This window comes from Ochotona curzoniae, unplaced genomic scaffold, assembly GCF_017591425.1.
Source record: "Ochotona curzoniae isolate NIBS_2020 unplaced genomic scaffold, NIBS_Ocur_1.0 contig_3498, whole genome shotgun sequence".
NCBI classification, from domain to species: Eukaryota; Metazoa; Chordata; class Mammalia; order Lagomorpha; family Ochotonidae; genus Ochotona; species Ochotona curzoniae.
The window spans coordinates 43,254,735-43,271,194 of NW_024465885.1; the positions used below are offsets into that span (position 1 = coordinate 43,254,735).

General features: G+C 42.3%; 1 protein-coding gene and 1 pseudogene across 6 annotated transcripts in view; both read right to left on the reverse strand.

Annotated features, from left to right (window-relative positions):
• The window catches only part of SYNJ1 (synaptojanin 1), an 82,957-nt gene that overhangs the window by 11,795 nt on the left and 54,702 nt on the right, over nucleotides 1-16,460 (reverse strand). For 2 of the 6 annotated variants that reach the window (XM_040980736.1, XM_040980741.1), the window contains 8 exons: nucleotides 14,965-15,043; nucleotides 11,912-12,074; nucleotides 8,301-8,510; nucleotides 5,103-5,246; nucleotides 4,540-4,578; nucleotides 2,522-2,569; nucleotides 1,258-1,296; nucleotides 1,035-1,111 (listed from right to left, as the gene is read on the reverse strand). In XM_040980736.1, coding sequence (XP_040836670.1) covers nucleotides 1,035-1,111; nucleotides 1,258-1,296; nucleotides 2,522-2,569; nucleotides 4,540-4,578; nucleotides 5,103-5,246; nucleotides 8,301-8,510; nucleotides 11,912-12,074; nucleotides 14,965-15,043 — 799 coding nt within the window. The remainder of the gene's footprint in view (nucleotides 1-1,034; nucleotides 1,112-1,257; nucleotides 1,297-2,521; nucleotides 2,570-4,539; nucleotides 4,579-5,102; nucleotides 5,247-8,300; nucleotides 8,511-11,911; nucleotides 12,075-14,964; nucleotides 15,044-16,460) is intronic. The other 4 variants (XM_040980737.1, XM_040980742.1, XM_040980739.1 and 1 more) reach the window with 2 other exon arrangements.
• LOC121156790 lies at nucleotides 6,523-7,883 on the reverse strand (annotated as a pseudogene).

The window sequence follows — 16,460 nt, forward strand, 5'->3', positions numbered from 1 at the left end:
CTGTGGCTTGGGAAAGCAGTTGAGGATGGCTCAAAACCTTGGGACACTGCACCCATGTGGGAGACCTGGGGGAGGCTCCAGGCTCCTAGCTTCAGATCAGCTCAGCTGTGGCCTTTGAGGCCACTTGGGGAGTGAATCAGTGGATGGAGGAGCTTCCTCTCTGTCTCTCCTCCTCTCTGTATATCTGACTTTGCATTAAAAATAAATAAATCTTAAAAAAAAAACCTGAGTGTATTTCAAAAGGTTCATGGATTTAATAATTTAGTCTGGTACAAAATTGCTTTGAAATTATGGAGCTTTACTTAATTTATTTATTTATCTATTTTTACTGCAAAGTCAGATATACAGAGTGGAGGAGAGACAGAGAGGAAGATCTTCCATCCAATGATTCACTCCCTAAGTGATCGCAATGGCTGGTGTTGTGCTGATCCAGAGCCAGGAGCCACAAACTTCCTCCAGGTCTCCCACATGGGTGCAGGGTCCCAAGGTTTTGGGCCATCCTCCACTGCTTTCCCAGGCCACAAGCAGGGAGCTGGATGGGAAGTGGAGCTGCTGGGATTAGAACCGGCGTCCATATGAGATCCTGGGCATGTTCAAGCCGAGGACTTTAGCTGCTAGGCCATGGCGTCGGGCCTAAAATTACGGAGTTTTTTCATAATATGCATGTCTGTTTAGCTCTCTGAAGATCTCACATATATACAATTTCAAAATGTTTATGCTGAAATTAATCTAGCTTTGAATTCTATTTACCATTAATTTTGGAAGCAATTGTGGCCACCACCTCCTTCTGTACAGAGATTCAAGATATCTGTTTAGTAATCATAATGAAGTACATCACCTTTACACAAGGAGGCATTTTTGAGTATACTAATGCACCATGAGAGTTTAAGGATACTTGGCAATGCTCTACATCTGAGAGTTGAGGCAACTAAGGTCCGAGAGGGTTGCCTGGTTTCTCCAACATAATAAGACCAGCAGGAATGACTGAGGCCCACAAGCAAAGCCCCAGGGCCCCGGGGCCGGGTTGGATTTACCGGTCGGACTGTGCTTGCACTGTATCCAGCAGGTGCCGGGCCTGGGAGTCCTGCTTGAGGGGAAGGCTGACTGCGTCCTACAACAAAGATATCACAGCACATATTTAAGTTTAAAGGGAAAAAAAAAAAAAAAGCAAAAAATACAAGAAACCATGCATTTACATTCCAAGCATTTATTTCCTTGCTTATTTTCAAAGGATAAGTAGCTACAAACGGTTTTTACCTACGTGATCCTTTCGGGTCGTCCCAGGGCTTTTGGGTGCTTTGAAGCAAGAAGGGAAAACAATCAGTCCTAAGTCAGCAAGGAAGCAACAGGGCGCAGGGCCCGGCAGCAGCTAAGGTTCTACTCTGCAGCAGGAACAGGGGCACGAGACAGCAACAAAACAAGTACTCTGTTTCGGATAATGGCCAAGAATATGATCAGTCCTAAAAACCTGACCCAGTTAGATAACAGGAGACAAGTGTATGCAGACTGTCGCCTGATATATCTCTCTAGGGGCCATTTCCCACACACCTCTCGCCATGAAGCAAGAAAACAAGGTCAACTGGGGGGCTGGTCACAAAGACAAGCCATTTGCCGGACAAACAGCTCCTGAGCAGGAGGCAGAGCTATGCGTTTCAAGTCGGCTAACGGGCTCCTAGGGCTCCTAAGATGACCGTTTCAGGGGGCTGTGCTGTGCGCACTGCTGCGCATGGAAGTTATCTTGTGATGAGCTCATTAGATTTCTATGACAAAATCCTAGAATGAAGGCAGAAGACAAGTGTATCTTATTACCAAATATTTGACTTAAGGAAGACAATGTTTGTTTTTTTTTGGGGGGGCGGGTGGCCGTGAGGTGGAAGAGAATGTTTAAAGGCAGTTGAACTCCTTAGGAAAGAAGCTGAAGGATTAAATATAATAAATCATTCAGACCCAAATGAGTAGGAGGGCCCCTTAGATCTCTCCCTTTTCAAAAGAAATCCAAGCAGTTCCTGAAAAATACATTTGCCCTTCAAGTACTATAATTTTAACAGATTGTCCCTAGTCTTAATGTTATCTTAAACAAATTTAGCTCCGTACCAATAAACACAAACCTATCTTACACTGCTGAAATACTACACAAAATACTACATTTTAAGTGAGCATATGGAGCTTAATTATAATTACTAGTTTTTAAAACCTCAGGTTAGTAACATGCATTTCAAAACACCTAATTTTTTCTGAAAAGAAGTTAATTCTTTTTAAACAGTAATTTCACAACCTCAGTAAATATGCAATATATGAAACAGAGTACAAATGACATAAAATTTCAGGGAAATTAGATGGATACTCATTAGAAACAGACATAACATAGAAAGAAAAGGAAAAAAGAAATACAAGATATACATTAGACCTGGGAGCAGACATCGCAGTTGGAGTAAGAAATTAGTACATTCTAAACACTGGAGGGGCTGACATTTAGCTATAACACGTGGGAACCATTTCCACAATACACAAGTCTTGTTACCTTCCATCTCTCTCCTAGCTACCCCAGGGCTGGGAGGGGCTCCAACACCTTTTCAGAGAAAGAAGAAAAGCTATACATGGTTCAGGGCCCACAGTTCAGAATGACAGACAGGCACATAAAACAACTGTGGTTCAAATGTATGGTTCAACGAGATTCTTTTATTGCTCTAAATTTCCTCAAAGGTATCAATGCACGCCCAAGTACTTCCAATGTCTAACAACTGGGCAGGCGCGGGCCTTGTGTTTCCTCAAACTGAAGAATGGAAGTGGAATGATGCTTCACTTTGTGTAGCTGAGATGAGAGTAGTACGACTTTAAAAATGTTTAATGAATGCCTTTGATTTACGGTGCTCATTCCCTAAATCCAGAATTAAATGGTATTTGGCAGTCAGAAAGGAAAATCAATTATAAGTGAAATCTCGACTTCATCTTAAATTTCTGTGACTAGATGGGATGCTGAGAAGTTAGTTTTTACTGTGTTTTGTTTTTTTTGTTAATATGTTATTTTCAAAAATCCTGAAAGTATAATAACTTTTTCCAAGGTTACTGCCTTAATTATTGATTACAGGATAAAACAAAATCTTGCAAATACTTCCTACAAAAGAAATACGAAAAGAATAAATTTATCAGAATACATTTCTGAGTAAGCTATTTTGTGGTTAATATAACTTTCACAGAAAATCATATAACTTATGTTCTATATTAGTTTTCTAATTAAAGCAGATGACAAATAGAATTTATAAAAACATAAATAGTAAAAGAGTTTGAAGTGGGAAAAATTAGGGTTTTCTGAAATTAATGGACCGGTTAGTATTTTACAGATGATGAAATGCCAAACTAATTATTCACTTTTTAAGATTTTATTTTTTATTGGAAAGTCAGATCGACATAGAAGGAGAAACAAAGATCTTCTGTTCCTTGGTTCACTCCCTAAGCGGCCGCAATGGCCAGAGCTGGGCCGATCCAGAGCCGGAAGCCGGGAGCTTCCTCTGGGTCTTCCACGTAGGTGAAGGGTTCCCAGGCTTTGGTCCATCCTCAATTGCTTTCCCAGACTACAAACAGTGAAGGTAATGATTCTTACAAAAGAATCATTAAAAACTGCACACACAGTCTGTAGTGGCACCTGAACTGCTCAGAAGGGTCAACAGATAGAACAGAAATAGACCCTGTGCGTATATCCAATGGGACTCTAAAGAGATAAAATGATTTCCATCCTTATCCCTGCAAATGTGCATGGGAAGGCAGAAGATGACCTGACTGCTTGGGCACCTGCTACTCCTGTGGGAAACCTGGATGGAGTTCCCAGCTCCTGGCTTTAGCATGGTCCAGCTCTGACTGTTGCAGCCATTTGGGGAGCAAATGGAAGGCTCCTCTTTCCCTTTCTCTCCTCTCTCTTCACCACCATCACTCTTTCAAATAAACACATTAATCTTTAAAAAAAAAAACAAAGCAGATCTGCAGAAGCTCTTCTGAGAACTGCGACAGCTTGTCTCAACCCTTCTGGAGAACTGGACTTAATAACACTTGTCAAATGTACTTGTCCAACTGAGCTCTGTGACAATCTTTCACGTAGACCAAGTAACTGCTACTTTTAAATTGCATTCCGCAAGTTTTTTCACTAGAAAAAGGATGTCGTAGGAAATGATTAGTCAAATATTTCGGAAATGTTCTTCATTCACCACACTTGAACCACCTTCAAAATTATTATGACTTTTGGGAATTCGATCTTTGTAACAAATTTATTATTTATTATAAAAAAAGGAAATCAGTCCTTGGACAGAAGTTTAACTGTGTGTGCCTGGAAAATGGAATCCCTTATTTAGTCTACTCACAAACAAAATTAATCTGTAATCTTTCACTTATCAAGAACGTAACAGAAGTTTGGAGCTGTTTTCTAATTTGGACAATAAATGTCATCTGTTTGTCAAACAAACCTAATATGTCTTTGATTTTTAGGCATCTGACTCCAAAATATTGAAGAACCAAGATTCATACAGGATAATAAATGTAAATGGTTACCTCCAAATTCCTTTCTAGCAGGTGCAGGACTCCTAGCCCCTTATAGTTCATAAGAAATATGCAGCACAAAGGAAATGACATTAAACAAAGAAATGAAATGTCAAGGATTTACTATAGCATTCATGATGTTAAATATTATGTATGAATTATTATTATCACATAATACCAAAAAGCTAGTATTCAACACATAAGAGTAAAATTACATGTAAAGATAACAAATACACAAAACTTTATATTAACTATGTGCCCTTTTGTTCTAGTCATAAATTTTATAGAATTAAGTGATATTATACATATAAAAACCAAAAATCAGGATTGTGAAGAGAAAGATTAAACCTACTTTTAAGAACAGCTTACACATCTAACTGCTAAACACCTGGTCCCAGGTAAGAAGGCAGCTACAAACACAAGCTCAAGAAGGCTCCCAAGCAAGTTTTTCTCTATTGTTCCTACCATGCTCGTTACAGAAAAACCAAAGAACAACTACATAAAAACAATACATTTTAACGTATGGTGTTCAAAGTTCTAATTGTAGTGGAAATGAAAGTAGAGCAGTGCGTTACCTGAGGGTGGAGGTGGCCTCTGTGGGGGCGCAGGTCTTTGCGGCGGGGCCACTGGGCGGGGTGGGGGTGGCCTCTTGGGTTCCAAGGCCTGGGCAGCATCTTTCGGAGGCTGCTGGGAGGCAGGCTGAGGGTCGACAGGAGAACCTAAAACAAGCACAGCAGCTGAGGAGACCAGGTTCCAAAGGCGTGTCAGCAGACAGGGACGCAGGCACGCAGGAGAGCTCTTCAGGAAAAACACAGTTAGCAAGAAACTAGGCAAAGATTTCAAAGTGCATCAAAACAAGCTTATTCTCATTCAATTTTTCTAGGAATGTTTTAAAGTACTGTGTGTATGGATAATGAATGTTCTATTTTGTTCATTTTTAACATTTTTTTTTCTATGAGAGAGAAATTTAACCTTGTTAATCATTTAAAACCAATTAGGAAAATATATCACAGCATTCAAGCAGTGAATAGATAAGATATACTGTCATTTCAGCAAGTCCTTAAAAAAAAAGTACTTATCAAACGTAAGAGGCCAGGCTGGGGCACAACACTGCATGTTGCCAAGTCCCCAAACATGGCATTTGCTGACGTGGGGCTGCCTGCCTTTGATCCCAGGCAGTTGGGGCTCATCCTAGCCCAAGTTGCTTTTTCTCCTGCGGCCTTCCTATTGTTGGGATTGTCAGCATGGTGTTACTTTGGGGGCTAAGTAAGCACTGCTGTGCTTGGCTTTCATTCCACTCTTACACAAATTCATGTTTCCCCCAAAACCCAGTACTTCAGTTCTTTGATCACACAGCCACGAAACCATCTTTCACTGTTCATGCCCGCATACCAGTAGTTACCACTGTGAAAATGTTCTTCCCCTTCAATGGGGAAAGTGCTGTGACAGATTTATCTGGTTACTCAGTGTGAGGGGAGCTGTGCTTTCCGTCCCCTGGGTGACATCTCCAGGCTGGGATGCAGTGAGAATGTCAGGAGATGAAGGTTCATGCCAGAAAGGACACCCACAGGAGTCCTGCAAAATTCCTCCTGAAACTACTCTTCCTTCCAACTCCACATCTGAAATTATTCATGCCCTTGTATGTATTTTTTTTAAAGATTTATTTTTATTATTATTTTTTTATTGGAAAGGCGGATATACACAGAGGAGATACAGAGAGGAAGATCTTCCGTCCGATGATTCACTCCCCAAGTGAGCCGCAACGGCCGATACTATGCCGATCCGAAGCCAGGAGCCTCTTCCAGGTCTCCCACGCGGGTGCAGGTTCCCAAAGCTTTGGGCCGGCCTCGACTGCTTTCCCAGGCCACAGGCAGGGAGCTGGAAGGGAAGCGGGGCTGCCGGGATAGAACCGGCGCCCATATGGGATCCCGGGCGTGCAAGGCGAGGACTTAACCACTTGCGCCACCGCGCCAGGCCCATGCCCTTGTATGTAAAAAACCAGCTCTAACAAAGACCTGGAGAGGCAGTTTCCTTTTCTAAACCAATGACCTCATGGATTGTGTTTACAGCGTAAGAATGATGGTGTGGTGAAACCTCGGGGAAGCAGGATGCTGGCAGCCCACTGAAGCCCGGTCTGCACCCTCCACCAGCACGCAGGCCCGGCAGATGCAGCCCCAGCCTGCTGCCGCCTGTGCAGGTAAGGAGAATCCAGTGCTTTGGAAAGCCTGGACTTGTGGTACAAGGGAGGCCCCACTCGTAGGATGGACACTTGGCACGTGAAATGCAGGCCTGGAAACACTCTCCTGTGCCGTCTCTGGGTTTTAGCACCATTTTGTTCACTTCAGTTCCAAGGACTGGAATATAAAGGACTAGTGTCCGGAGGCAAATGACATGTTTTACACCTGCTGGTTTCTTTGATTTCCTTCATAAACTTCTGTACAAAAGGTGTAAATATCCATTCTTTTAAAACAGATTCCTTCCCTCTGCCCTGGTGGCCACTGGCACTTTTACTTCCCCATGTTCGAGAGTGCCTCCTACATTTTCTTGGTCATGGTTGGGACCACACACTTGGTCACACAACTGTGCAGCTGCTGCTTCACCTGGGACTAGTCAGTCCCTGCATCTATGGAATCTTTGGCTTTGTCGTTGCAGTGCATGGTGCACCAGGCAGGGTGGTTTCGGAACTTCTCCAGTTTGCCTGTCACCAGGGCTTGGCCATGAGCCAGGGGCATATGGCAGCGCTCGATGCACTGGGGCACCTGCTGCATGGACGGCCGGCTGTCCTCACGGCAGTCGGAGCTGCACTGGAACATCAGGCCCTGCCTCTTGAGCACGCTCTCCCTCTCTGGATTCCTCACCAGAGCCGCGGCCTCCTGTACACGGAGCTGCTGCAGCTCCGCCATGACAACCTGGCGCTGCACAGCACCCCATTTTTAACATTTCTATTGCAGTGTAAGAGAACAGCACACATTTTCAGTCTGAATAACAAAAACAGTCTAGATTGAAACACCCTTTCGCACCACAGTCTCAGTAATGTTCCTAGGTGTCACCGAGGCCCCAGGTAAGGAGAGCTCACTGAGCGGTCCTACCAAGGCAACCCAAAGCATTAAATAACTCATTACGGCTTGCTCATCAGTAAAAAGAGGGGAAAAGAAAATACAAATAGTCACGGATTCTTACATAACAACAGAAAACCATCAAGTTGTTAGGGACAACCCAAACCACATAGAAAAAAAATATATATATATATATATATCATCTGGTGACAATTTCTTTTCCCTGGACTGCTTAGCATCTCCAAAATTTATTCTTTTTTAGATTTATGTATTTTTATTGGAAAGTCAGATATACAAAGAGGAAGAGAGATAAAGATCTTCCATCCAATAATTCACTTCCCAAGTGGCTGCATCAGCCAGAGCCGAGCCGATCTGAAGCCAGAAGGAGCCTGGAGCTTCTTCCAGGTCTCCCACACAAGTGCAGGGTCCCAAGGCTTTGGGCCGTCCTCGACTGCTTTCCCAGGCCACAAGCAGGGAGCTGGATGGGAAGCAGGGCTGCCAGGATTAGAATCAGCGCCCATATTGGATCCCAGCACGTGCAAGCCGGGACTTCAGTCACTAGGCTACTGTGTTGGGCCCCCAAATTTTCCTCTTTTTTATATAGAGAAAACAGGGTATACTTTAGCATATTCACACAAAGGTTAAACAGCAATAGCTTGTCAAAAATCAGACACATTGGCTAGAGATAGGCAGATGAAACTTTCAAATTCAGCCTACCCTGTGAACTTGGAGGCCCAGGAGTTCTTGAGGGTGCTCGGCTTGGCCTGGTGGGAAGCGCAGGTATGGGACACTCTGCTATCGTAGGTGACTGGCAGGGACTGGTCCGGGGCGAGGAGCCCGGGGAAGTGCCAAGGCCGGAACTCGAGGAGGGCTGGAGGTGCTGAGGAAGCAGTTCCTCCACTTCAGTACTGTAGTCATCAACGTCACCTAGGGAGAAGCAGGGTGAGCCAAGGTACCCTGTGGTAACTTCCTCAGAGGCGGTTTAAAAACACCCCAAAACATTCTAACATGATGACACTGCAAACATAGATGGATGAAATATGTAGGCATGTGCAACATTTCATACAAATCAAACCACAACTAATATAAATGTTTTTACAGAAAAATACCAACAGACCCATTCTCTTACAACAGCCAGCTGCACGGGGTGACTGGCCACTTGAAGCAGGGCTGCCTCCATGGGGCCCATGCCTTCCTCTGCCTCACTGCTGCAGGCAGTGTTGGCCAACTCACAGCTCTCCCTGCAAATCTCCCACCCTGCTCCCCTGACTCAGCACAGACCCTCTTGGGGTTAACTGAGGACCAGTTCGACTCTGAGGTGTTTTCATCTCCACTTCCGCTCAGAATGAAACCCGTGGCTCAAGAGCCTCCTTGCAACCAATTCCGATACCTGAGCATGACTCCCAATCCTGAACAAAGCCCTCTTGTTTTTTTAGGTTTATGCCATCAAGAGTTTATGCAAAACACTGTACACCCTGTTTGGCAGACAAATCTCCAGCCTCCATCCTCCAGGGCACTTGAACCCATCCATCAAAGACTTGAGAGCCAAACAGTGAGCGGGGGTCCTAATATCTCTCACAATATGCAGATCTCCACGGGGTAACACACTCAAAAACCAAACGCCCTGGCCCTGTCCTTAGACTCACCTCCACTTCAAACACACACCCTTCAGAACTGCAGCCAACCTGAAACACTAAACCAGACACTTCTTCTGACCAGCACCTCCTGACTGCCCAGGCCCTCTCCTCACTCACTCTCTCTCCTGATCTCATCAGCTACAGAGCGTCATCACTCTTCATTCGAATCCCTCCCTCCCTGCTTGCTTGCTTGCTTGCTTGCTTGCTTTCTCTCTCTTTTATATATCTAGCTTCAGGTTCTAGGGTTCTTGATCTCAATCTTTCCTCAATTTCACTACTCTTGCATTGTACTTGCCTGACAGAACTCCAATCCCGCACTCATTCCAACTCCAATCCCGCACTCATTCCACTTTTTCCTTTATTTTTGGCCTTTCTGTCGCTACCCTTCGCCTGCTGAGTGTTGCTGTTCCAGAAACCCCACCATCCTGACACTCCAGTGGCCTTTAGTCTCTCCTGGACTCCCTGCTGACTCTCCCCACCCCGGGCTCCTCACCCCTCCCAGCACTCAACTGTCCCCTTCTTGCACACAGCTTCACCACTTCAGCTGAGAAAAGAGGACTCTTCCTTCAACATCCCCCATGCTGGAGGCCAATCACGCGCTGGCCCTCAGGTGTCTGGACGGAACGAACGAGGTGCTGCACCCCCACCCCGGGTGTTCTCAGGAACACTGCTCTATTATTTGCCTCATTCTGCTACTGCTATCAGCTTTCCCATTAATATGAAGTATTCTGAAGCCTCTCCCATTTCAAAACAACCATCAGTGGAGTCTCCAATCTCTCTGGACCAACTGCCCCTTTTTTTATTTCTTCAATCTTAGCCAAACCTTTCTCTTTTGTAAGATTTATTTATTTTTTTGAAAGGCAGAGTTACTGAGAGGGAGAGGAAGAGAGATCAATCTTCCATCCACTGGCTTACTCCCCAAATGGCCACAACAGCCAGGGGTGGGCCAGGCGGAAGCCAGGAACTTGATCTAGGTCTCCCACGTGGATGCAGGGCCCCAGTGGATGCAGGGCCCCAGGTACGGGGGCCATCCTCTGTCGTTTTCCCACGCACATTAGCATAAAGCTGGATTAGAAGTGGAGTGGCTGGGACTCAAACTGGCATTCCATAAAGGATGCCAACGCCACAGGCAGTGGCTTTACCCACTATAGCACAGTGCCAGCCTCGCCAAACTTCTCTGAGGAGTTGTGGGCACTCCCTCTGCATGGCCTTCCATTCCTACCAGTTTCTATCACCTGGATTTACCACCCCACTAGCGGGCCTCTCAGGAGCGGCACCAACAGCTTCCCTCCTGGCTGCTAAACCAGACGTTTCTGTCTTCATTTCTTCTCAGCCCTCTGTGGGACAGACACTACTGACCACTCCTTCCCTGTTACGTCCTCATTCCTTAATTTTAAGCTACAAGATTCTCATAGCTCTTTGCCACTTGATTCGTCCTCACTTCGCTTTCATGGGCAGTCTTTCATCTGTCCTCAGGCCATTTCTTCATATCTGATCCTGACCTTTCTGTTTCTCCATATTTGATTTGTTTTCTCCTGTCTCAGTATAATTCTACTGGCCAAAGTGTTAGATGCCCTAGATTTATGTGCTCTGGGAGCTGCCTGGGAAGTCACAGCACTCTTCCCGGTAGTTACTGCTGTATCCAATGGCTCATTTCTGCACTCACTGAGCTCACTAACATATTAAATCCGACATGTTCCACTCCTGCCTGTTTCTTTTCTGGCATGTTTCATTTGCTTCCTACAAACATATCTACGTAACCAACTCTGATCCTGTCTCCTCTAGGCTTGTGCATATGGCCCCTCCCTAGGTCATGCCATCCACTGTCTTTAATCCAAGTCTCGCTCAGGTCTTCAGATTCTCAACATTACTTTTACTTCTGCTAGGGGAAACATGGAGCCTTTCCATACTCAGGATAAGCAACTTTATCCTGAATGATCACAGCACTATTGCATTAATTTCACTTTATTTTAAGTGTCTGATAACTTACATATAGCATCCATTAAACTGAGTATTCTGGGAGAACAAACATTACAGTTCTCACATCTCATGCACTTAACATGTACCTGGTACATAAAAGGTACCATATGAACATGTGTGACCTAGGTAAGTAATGAACAGAGAAAGCAAAACCAAGATAATTTTGCTAGGTGGCCAACTCTTAAATGTGGTACACAGCTGTACATGGCATCATAATATGGTAAAAATGTGCCAGAGTAAAATAGCATATAGTGTTAGAATGCAAGCATATTTTAATCATGTTTAAAGAAATGATTAAATCTCAATGGTCTGTTCCAAATTCTCAAAACTTCAATTGGTTACACTTACAGGTGGATTAAGCTTCAAATGTATGTTCCCAGCCACTCTAAATCTCTTTAAATTGAAAGTTATCTTCTTTTACAGTAATTATTAATTATTTAAAATCCATTTCTGCTCTGAAAGCACCCACTTGGGATTTTCTTTTAACTTAAACTTAACTACTGAGACCAAATATAATATGTATGCAGGTCCTCTAATATTTGAGTAACAGACACAATTAAAATATACTTAACATCTAAAGAAAAACAAAATAAATACAGCAGAATACAAACACAGACTCTAATTAATAATACTGCTATGTGTGCTCCAGAAAGAAGGAAATTAAGACTGATGGGAAGCAAGTACAGAAGTAAATGTTTTTACTACACAAACCTTCCATGTCGAAATCAGCTGTGACCTCGGCATCTTCACCCAGCAGGGTAGAACTTGTTGACGACGGCAACACAATGCTAATTTTCTCTAGACTCATTTCTTCTTCCAAATTTTTTATCCAGTCTGGACTTTTTAAAGTAATAGTTATAGTCCGATTCAATAACTAGTTAAGTAAAAGAGATATGAAATTCACTATTTTGGAATTCGAGGGCTGCTTTATTCATCCAATGCACTGGGGTACAGATAGCTAGTTTAGTTAGACTTGATTCAACAAAATCCTGTCACATAGTCTAAGTTAAGTAGCTAAAAGACTGCTCCAGATTTCCCCTTTTAAAGACTGAGGTTCTACACAAACGCATTCTTTTCCAGACTTCACAGATTCAAACTGCCTTTACTGTAGTCAGCATTTTTTCCTGACCAGATATAAATTTACCAACAACTCTGCTGCAAAATTTTATGCTTCAATTTTAACCCACATATTAAACTATTACTCCCACATGAAACAGCAACAAGAGCCAGCAGAAAAAATTTTAAAACATATGTTCTGTTGATTTGGTTCTTCCTGACATGGCGTGATGGCCCCAAGAGTTGCTACGCTGTCAACTGCTATATGCTAACTATACGGTTTTAGCAATTCAAATGTCAGAGGAATACAGACAGAATTAAAGATCATTTACATCTGTGAAGCCACCACTCTGTCTTTGCCATAAATTTGAGCAACCTTTCAGCTGAGTATGATCTAAGAAAATCAATACATTACAATCAAGTTATACCATGTTCTGTCAATGTATCAAGAAAATGTTTTTTTTTTTTTAAATCTGTCATTAGCCACAAGATCCATTAGTCAAACAGACTGTGTGCCAGGAAGAAATCCTCATTTAAACTGTAAGTGTCAAAACAAACATCTGCTACCAATTAGGACATTAGGGAGCAGAAATCCAAATATATTACGACCTCTAGCCAAAGCTTTCCAAAGGGTAGTTTGGTGACAAGTATCAAAATTTAGTATGTCTATATTGTTTGACAAATTAAGTTTAATTTAGGAATTTAACCTAATGAATAGCTTGCAATGCTGATATTGGTTTTTGAGAAAATTAAAGATTAAAAATAATGCAAATGTCTACTAATAGGAGTTTGCTTAAATAAATTATATACTGTTTACACAACAAAATTCATACATCCAGTAAAAGTAACATATTTTTTGAATTGAAAGAAGTCCATAACATAATACTCAGGTAAAGATTCAGTAAGGGTGATGACTTGGCATCATTTGTGTCTCTGACTATAACTGCATACACGTATATTACACTGTGTGAACGTGTGCTATTATATGATGCTTATACACATTATACATATATACATGGAAGATGAGCAGAGATTATTTCATATTGATAAAAGAATGGTCTTTTAAAAAATGTGAATTCTTGATTTGTACACACACATACACATACATAATATATATATAATACACATAATATATATATAATACACATACATAATATATATATATATATATTTTTAAGATTTACTTAAAAGAACGAGAGAGAGATCTCCTATGGCTGGTTCAATCCCTGAATGATCAGGCCAAATACTCCACCTGGGTCTCACACATGGGTGGTGGGGGGTCCAAATACTTGGACCACCATCCACTGCCTTACCAGTGGATGAGAAGGAAGTTGAATCAGAAGTGCAGCAGCTGGAGCTCTACCCTGCATGCTGACATGGGATGTTGGTGCTGTAAGTGGTAGCTTAACTCAGGGCACCATAATGCTGGCCCTTCCTGATCTACTTTTTTCTTTTTAAAGATTTATTTCACTTTTAATGCAAAGTCAGATATACAGAGAGGAGGAGGACAGAGAGGCAGATCTTCAGTCTAGTGATTCATTCCCCAAGTGACCGCAACGGCCAGAGCTGAGCCAATCCAAAGCCAGTTGCCTGGAGCCTCCCAGGGGTCTCCCACACAGATGCAGGGTCCCAAGACTTTGGGCCGTCCTCGACTGCTTTCCCAGGCTACAACCAGGGAGCTGGATGGAAGCAGGGCTGCCGGGATTAGACCAGCGCCCATATGGGATCCCAGAGTGTGCAAAGTAAGGATTTTGGCTGCTAGGCTACTGTGCTGGGCCCCTTCCCAATCTACTTTTGCATGAACAGATGAATATTACATTCAGGAAATAAACAAATTTGTAAAACACTGATTTAAAAAGCAATACCCATGCATACATTTTTTTCCTCTAAGAGCTGGAAGTAACACAACAGAGTTCCCACCATGGAAGGAATATTGCTACGCTGTAAAATGTCCTGGGTAGTAACCACACACATAGAAACTTAACAATTCTTTTGAAAGAATTGAGAAAAATAAATAGACTCAGAAAAAAAATGACAGAAGTAACACTTGGAGGAATAAAGACATGTTAGGCCAAGAATAGTTCCATTAAGTAAAAAATTCTAAAATGTTTCAGTAAGATGGACTTATGTATAAAAACAATTTATCTATGCTTGAAAAACTAACTTTACTAGGAACATGATAAAGCCAATAAAATTAAGTTCCTAAAAAACAAAGAGTACCTTCCTCCATTATTATCTTACAAAGCATTTTCTTCATTTGTTGGAAATTTCTCCTACTATCTACATGAGCCAGAATATCAACTCCAATTAAAAATTTAAAACCTTTTACATCATAATAAAAAGCAAATTAGGCGGTAATAATGCTTTCTTCTTCCTTTTTCCCTCCCTAATTTAGCAAAGAGTCAAATTTATTAGTTTTTTTTTTCCCAAAGTCAGATGCATTTTGTTTATTTCTCTTGTCAGAATATTGCTGCTATGTTGAACACAAAGGTCAAGGACAGGCATCCTCCTAAAAATGCTTCTTCATACATTCCCCTCTTGGGAGGGACCGGAAAAACTTCAGGCCTGTCAGAATTCTCACGCATGCTAGGTTTTGTAGCCTTCTTAACTGAAAATGCATTTAGATCATTCTGCTGTATGTCTAAAAAAATATGATCATCAGAGGCTGAATTTCAAATTAGTTTAGAATCCAACAAATGCCACCTTACCTCTTTACCACTCAGGCTAAGAACATTCAAGGCAGAGCTTCCCTCCAAAAACGTAACCCACATCTTATCTTCCACAAATCTAAAAAAAAGACAAACCAGTAAAAAAAACAAAAGCAGAATTATACTCTCGACACAGCTCGCTCAGGGTTTGCAGATGAGTAAAAAGAAAGAGGAAGAAGAGCAGGACTAGTGGGGCATGGGAGGCACTCTGCCCTAACACTTCAACTGCTTTCCAACTCTAGGCTAAAAAAGAAGAAACGGTCCCGGGTCTCTGCACCTGTGACCACTGCTATCCAATCCAAATCCGCATGTGTTTCACTGGCAAGGAAACCAGGGCCAGCAGTTCAAGAGGTGCCACAAGACTGCATTACAGGGCTAAGGTCCGAGTCTCCTTTGGCATGATATATTCTATTCTATCTCAAGACAGAACTGATTTGATCAGGGAAAATGACAGGGAGTTGTCAGTAAAAACTCTACAGAGCAGTCAATGCAAGATACTGACTCTCTTGAGGTTTCAATGGTCTTTGGAATAACTAAGTTTGTAATTTTGAAATACAAGGGTCCCCAGAGAAAGGGCAGTGGGGGACATTAGTACAAGTTCTGACGAATATGGTCTTACAATAAGCTTGTCATTTTTTTCAAAAAAGGAATAAACCAGGTTAGAATATTATATTTCATTAACAGAAACAATTTTGTGGTCTAACTATTCACAACCACCTAGTCCTTGCCAGATTTTCAAAGATGAGAGAAATGAAAACACATTCATTGTCTCATATGGACTAAGAAAGGAAAAGGACAAAAATAAAAGTCAAGGGCTGGGAACAGACATCCACAAGCATTCAAATGTGACCGAGAGCTGACTCTTATGCCAATTTCTTTGGCATAAGACTGTTAAGCTGCAGAATGCTATTATTGCTGTGTATTTGAAATCCAGATCACTCTTATCTAAGTATCATAAAGGTATCTTTCTTTTAGTCATTTATCCCAATTAACAATGTATCCCTCACACATCTAATTCTAGGAAGGAATTCTTCAAGTTCTAGCAGTATTTTCTTCCTACTTTCATGTACTAGAGAAAGAGTTTTGGACTTTTCTCAGTACAAACATCTACAGTCATCTAAGTTTGTCCCATCCACATTTTCAGGGCTCCTCTAACAGAAACACAGGGGAGTTCACTCCAGTCTCATCTTAACACCTCTATTCCAGGCTGAAAGATAACAATCTACTCAGAGGGAAGGAAGGGAGAAAGCGACGTTTCGGAGAGAGATTTTCCATCTGCAGGTTCACATACAAATGGTGTAAAGATCATGGCTGGAACTCCATCTGAGCATCCCACGTGGGTGGGCCTAAATGACTCATTTTCTACTGCTTTCTCAGGAGTATTAGCAGGAAGCTGATTTGGAAGCAGAGCAACTGGAACCTGACCTAGTGCTCAACTGGCCCCTACTTGTTTACTTCGTCTGCTGTTTCTTTTTCAACTTGGTTGTCATAGGGTA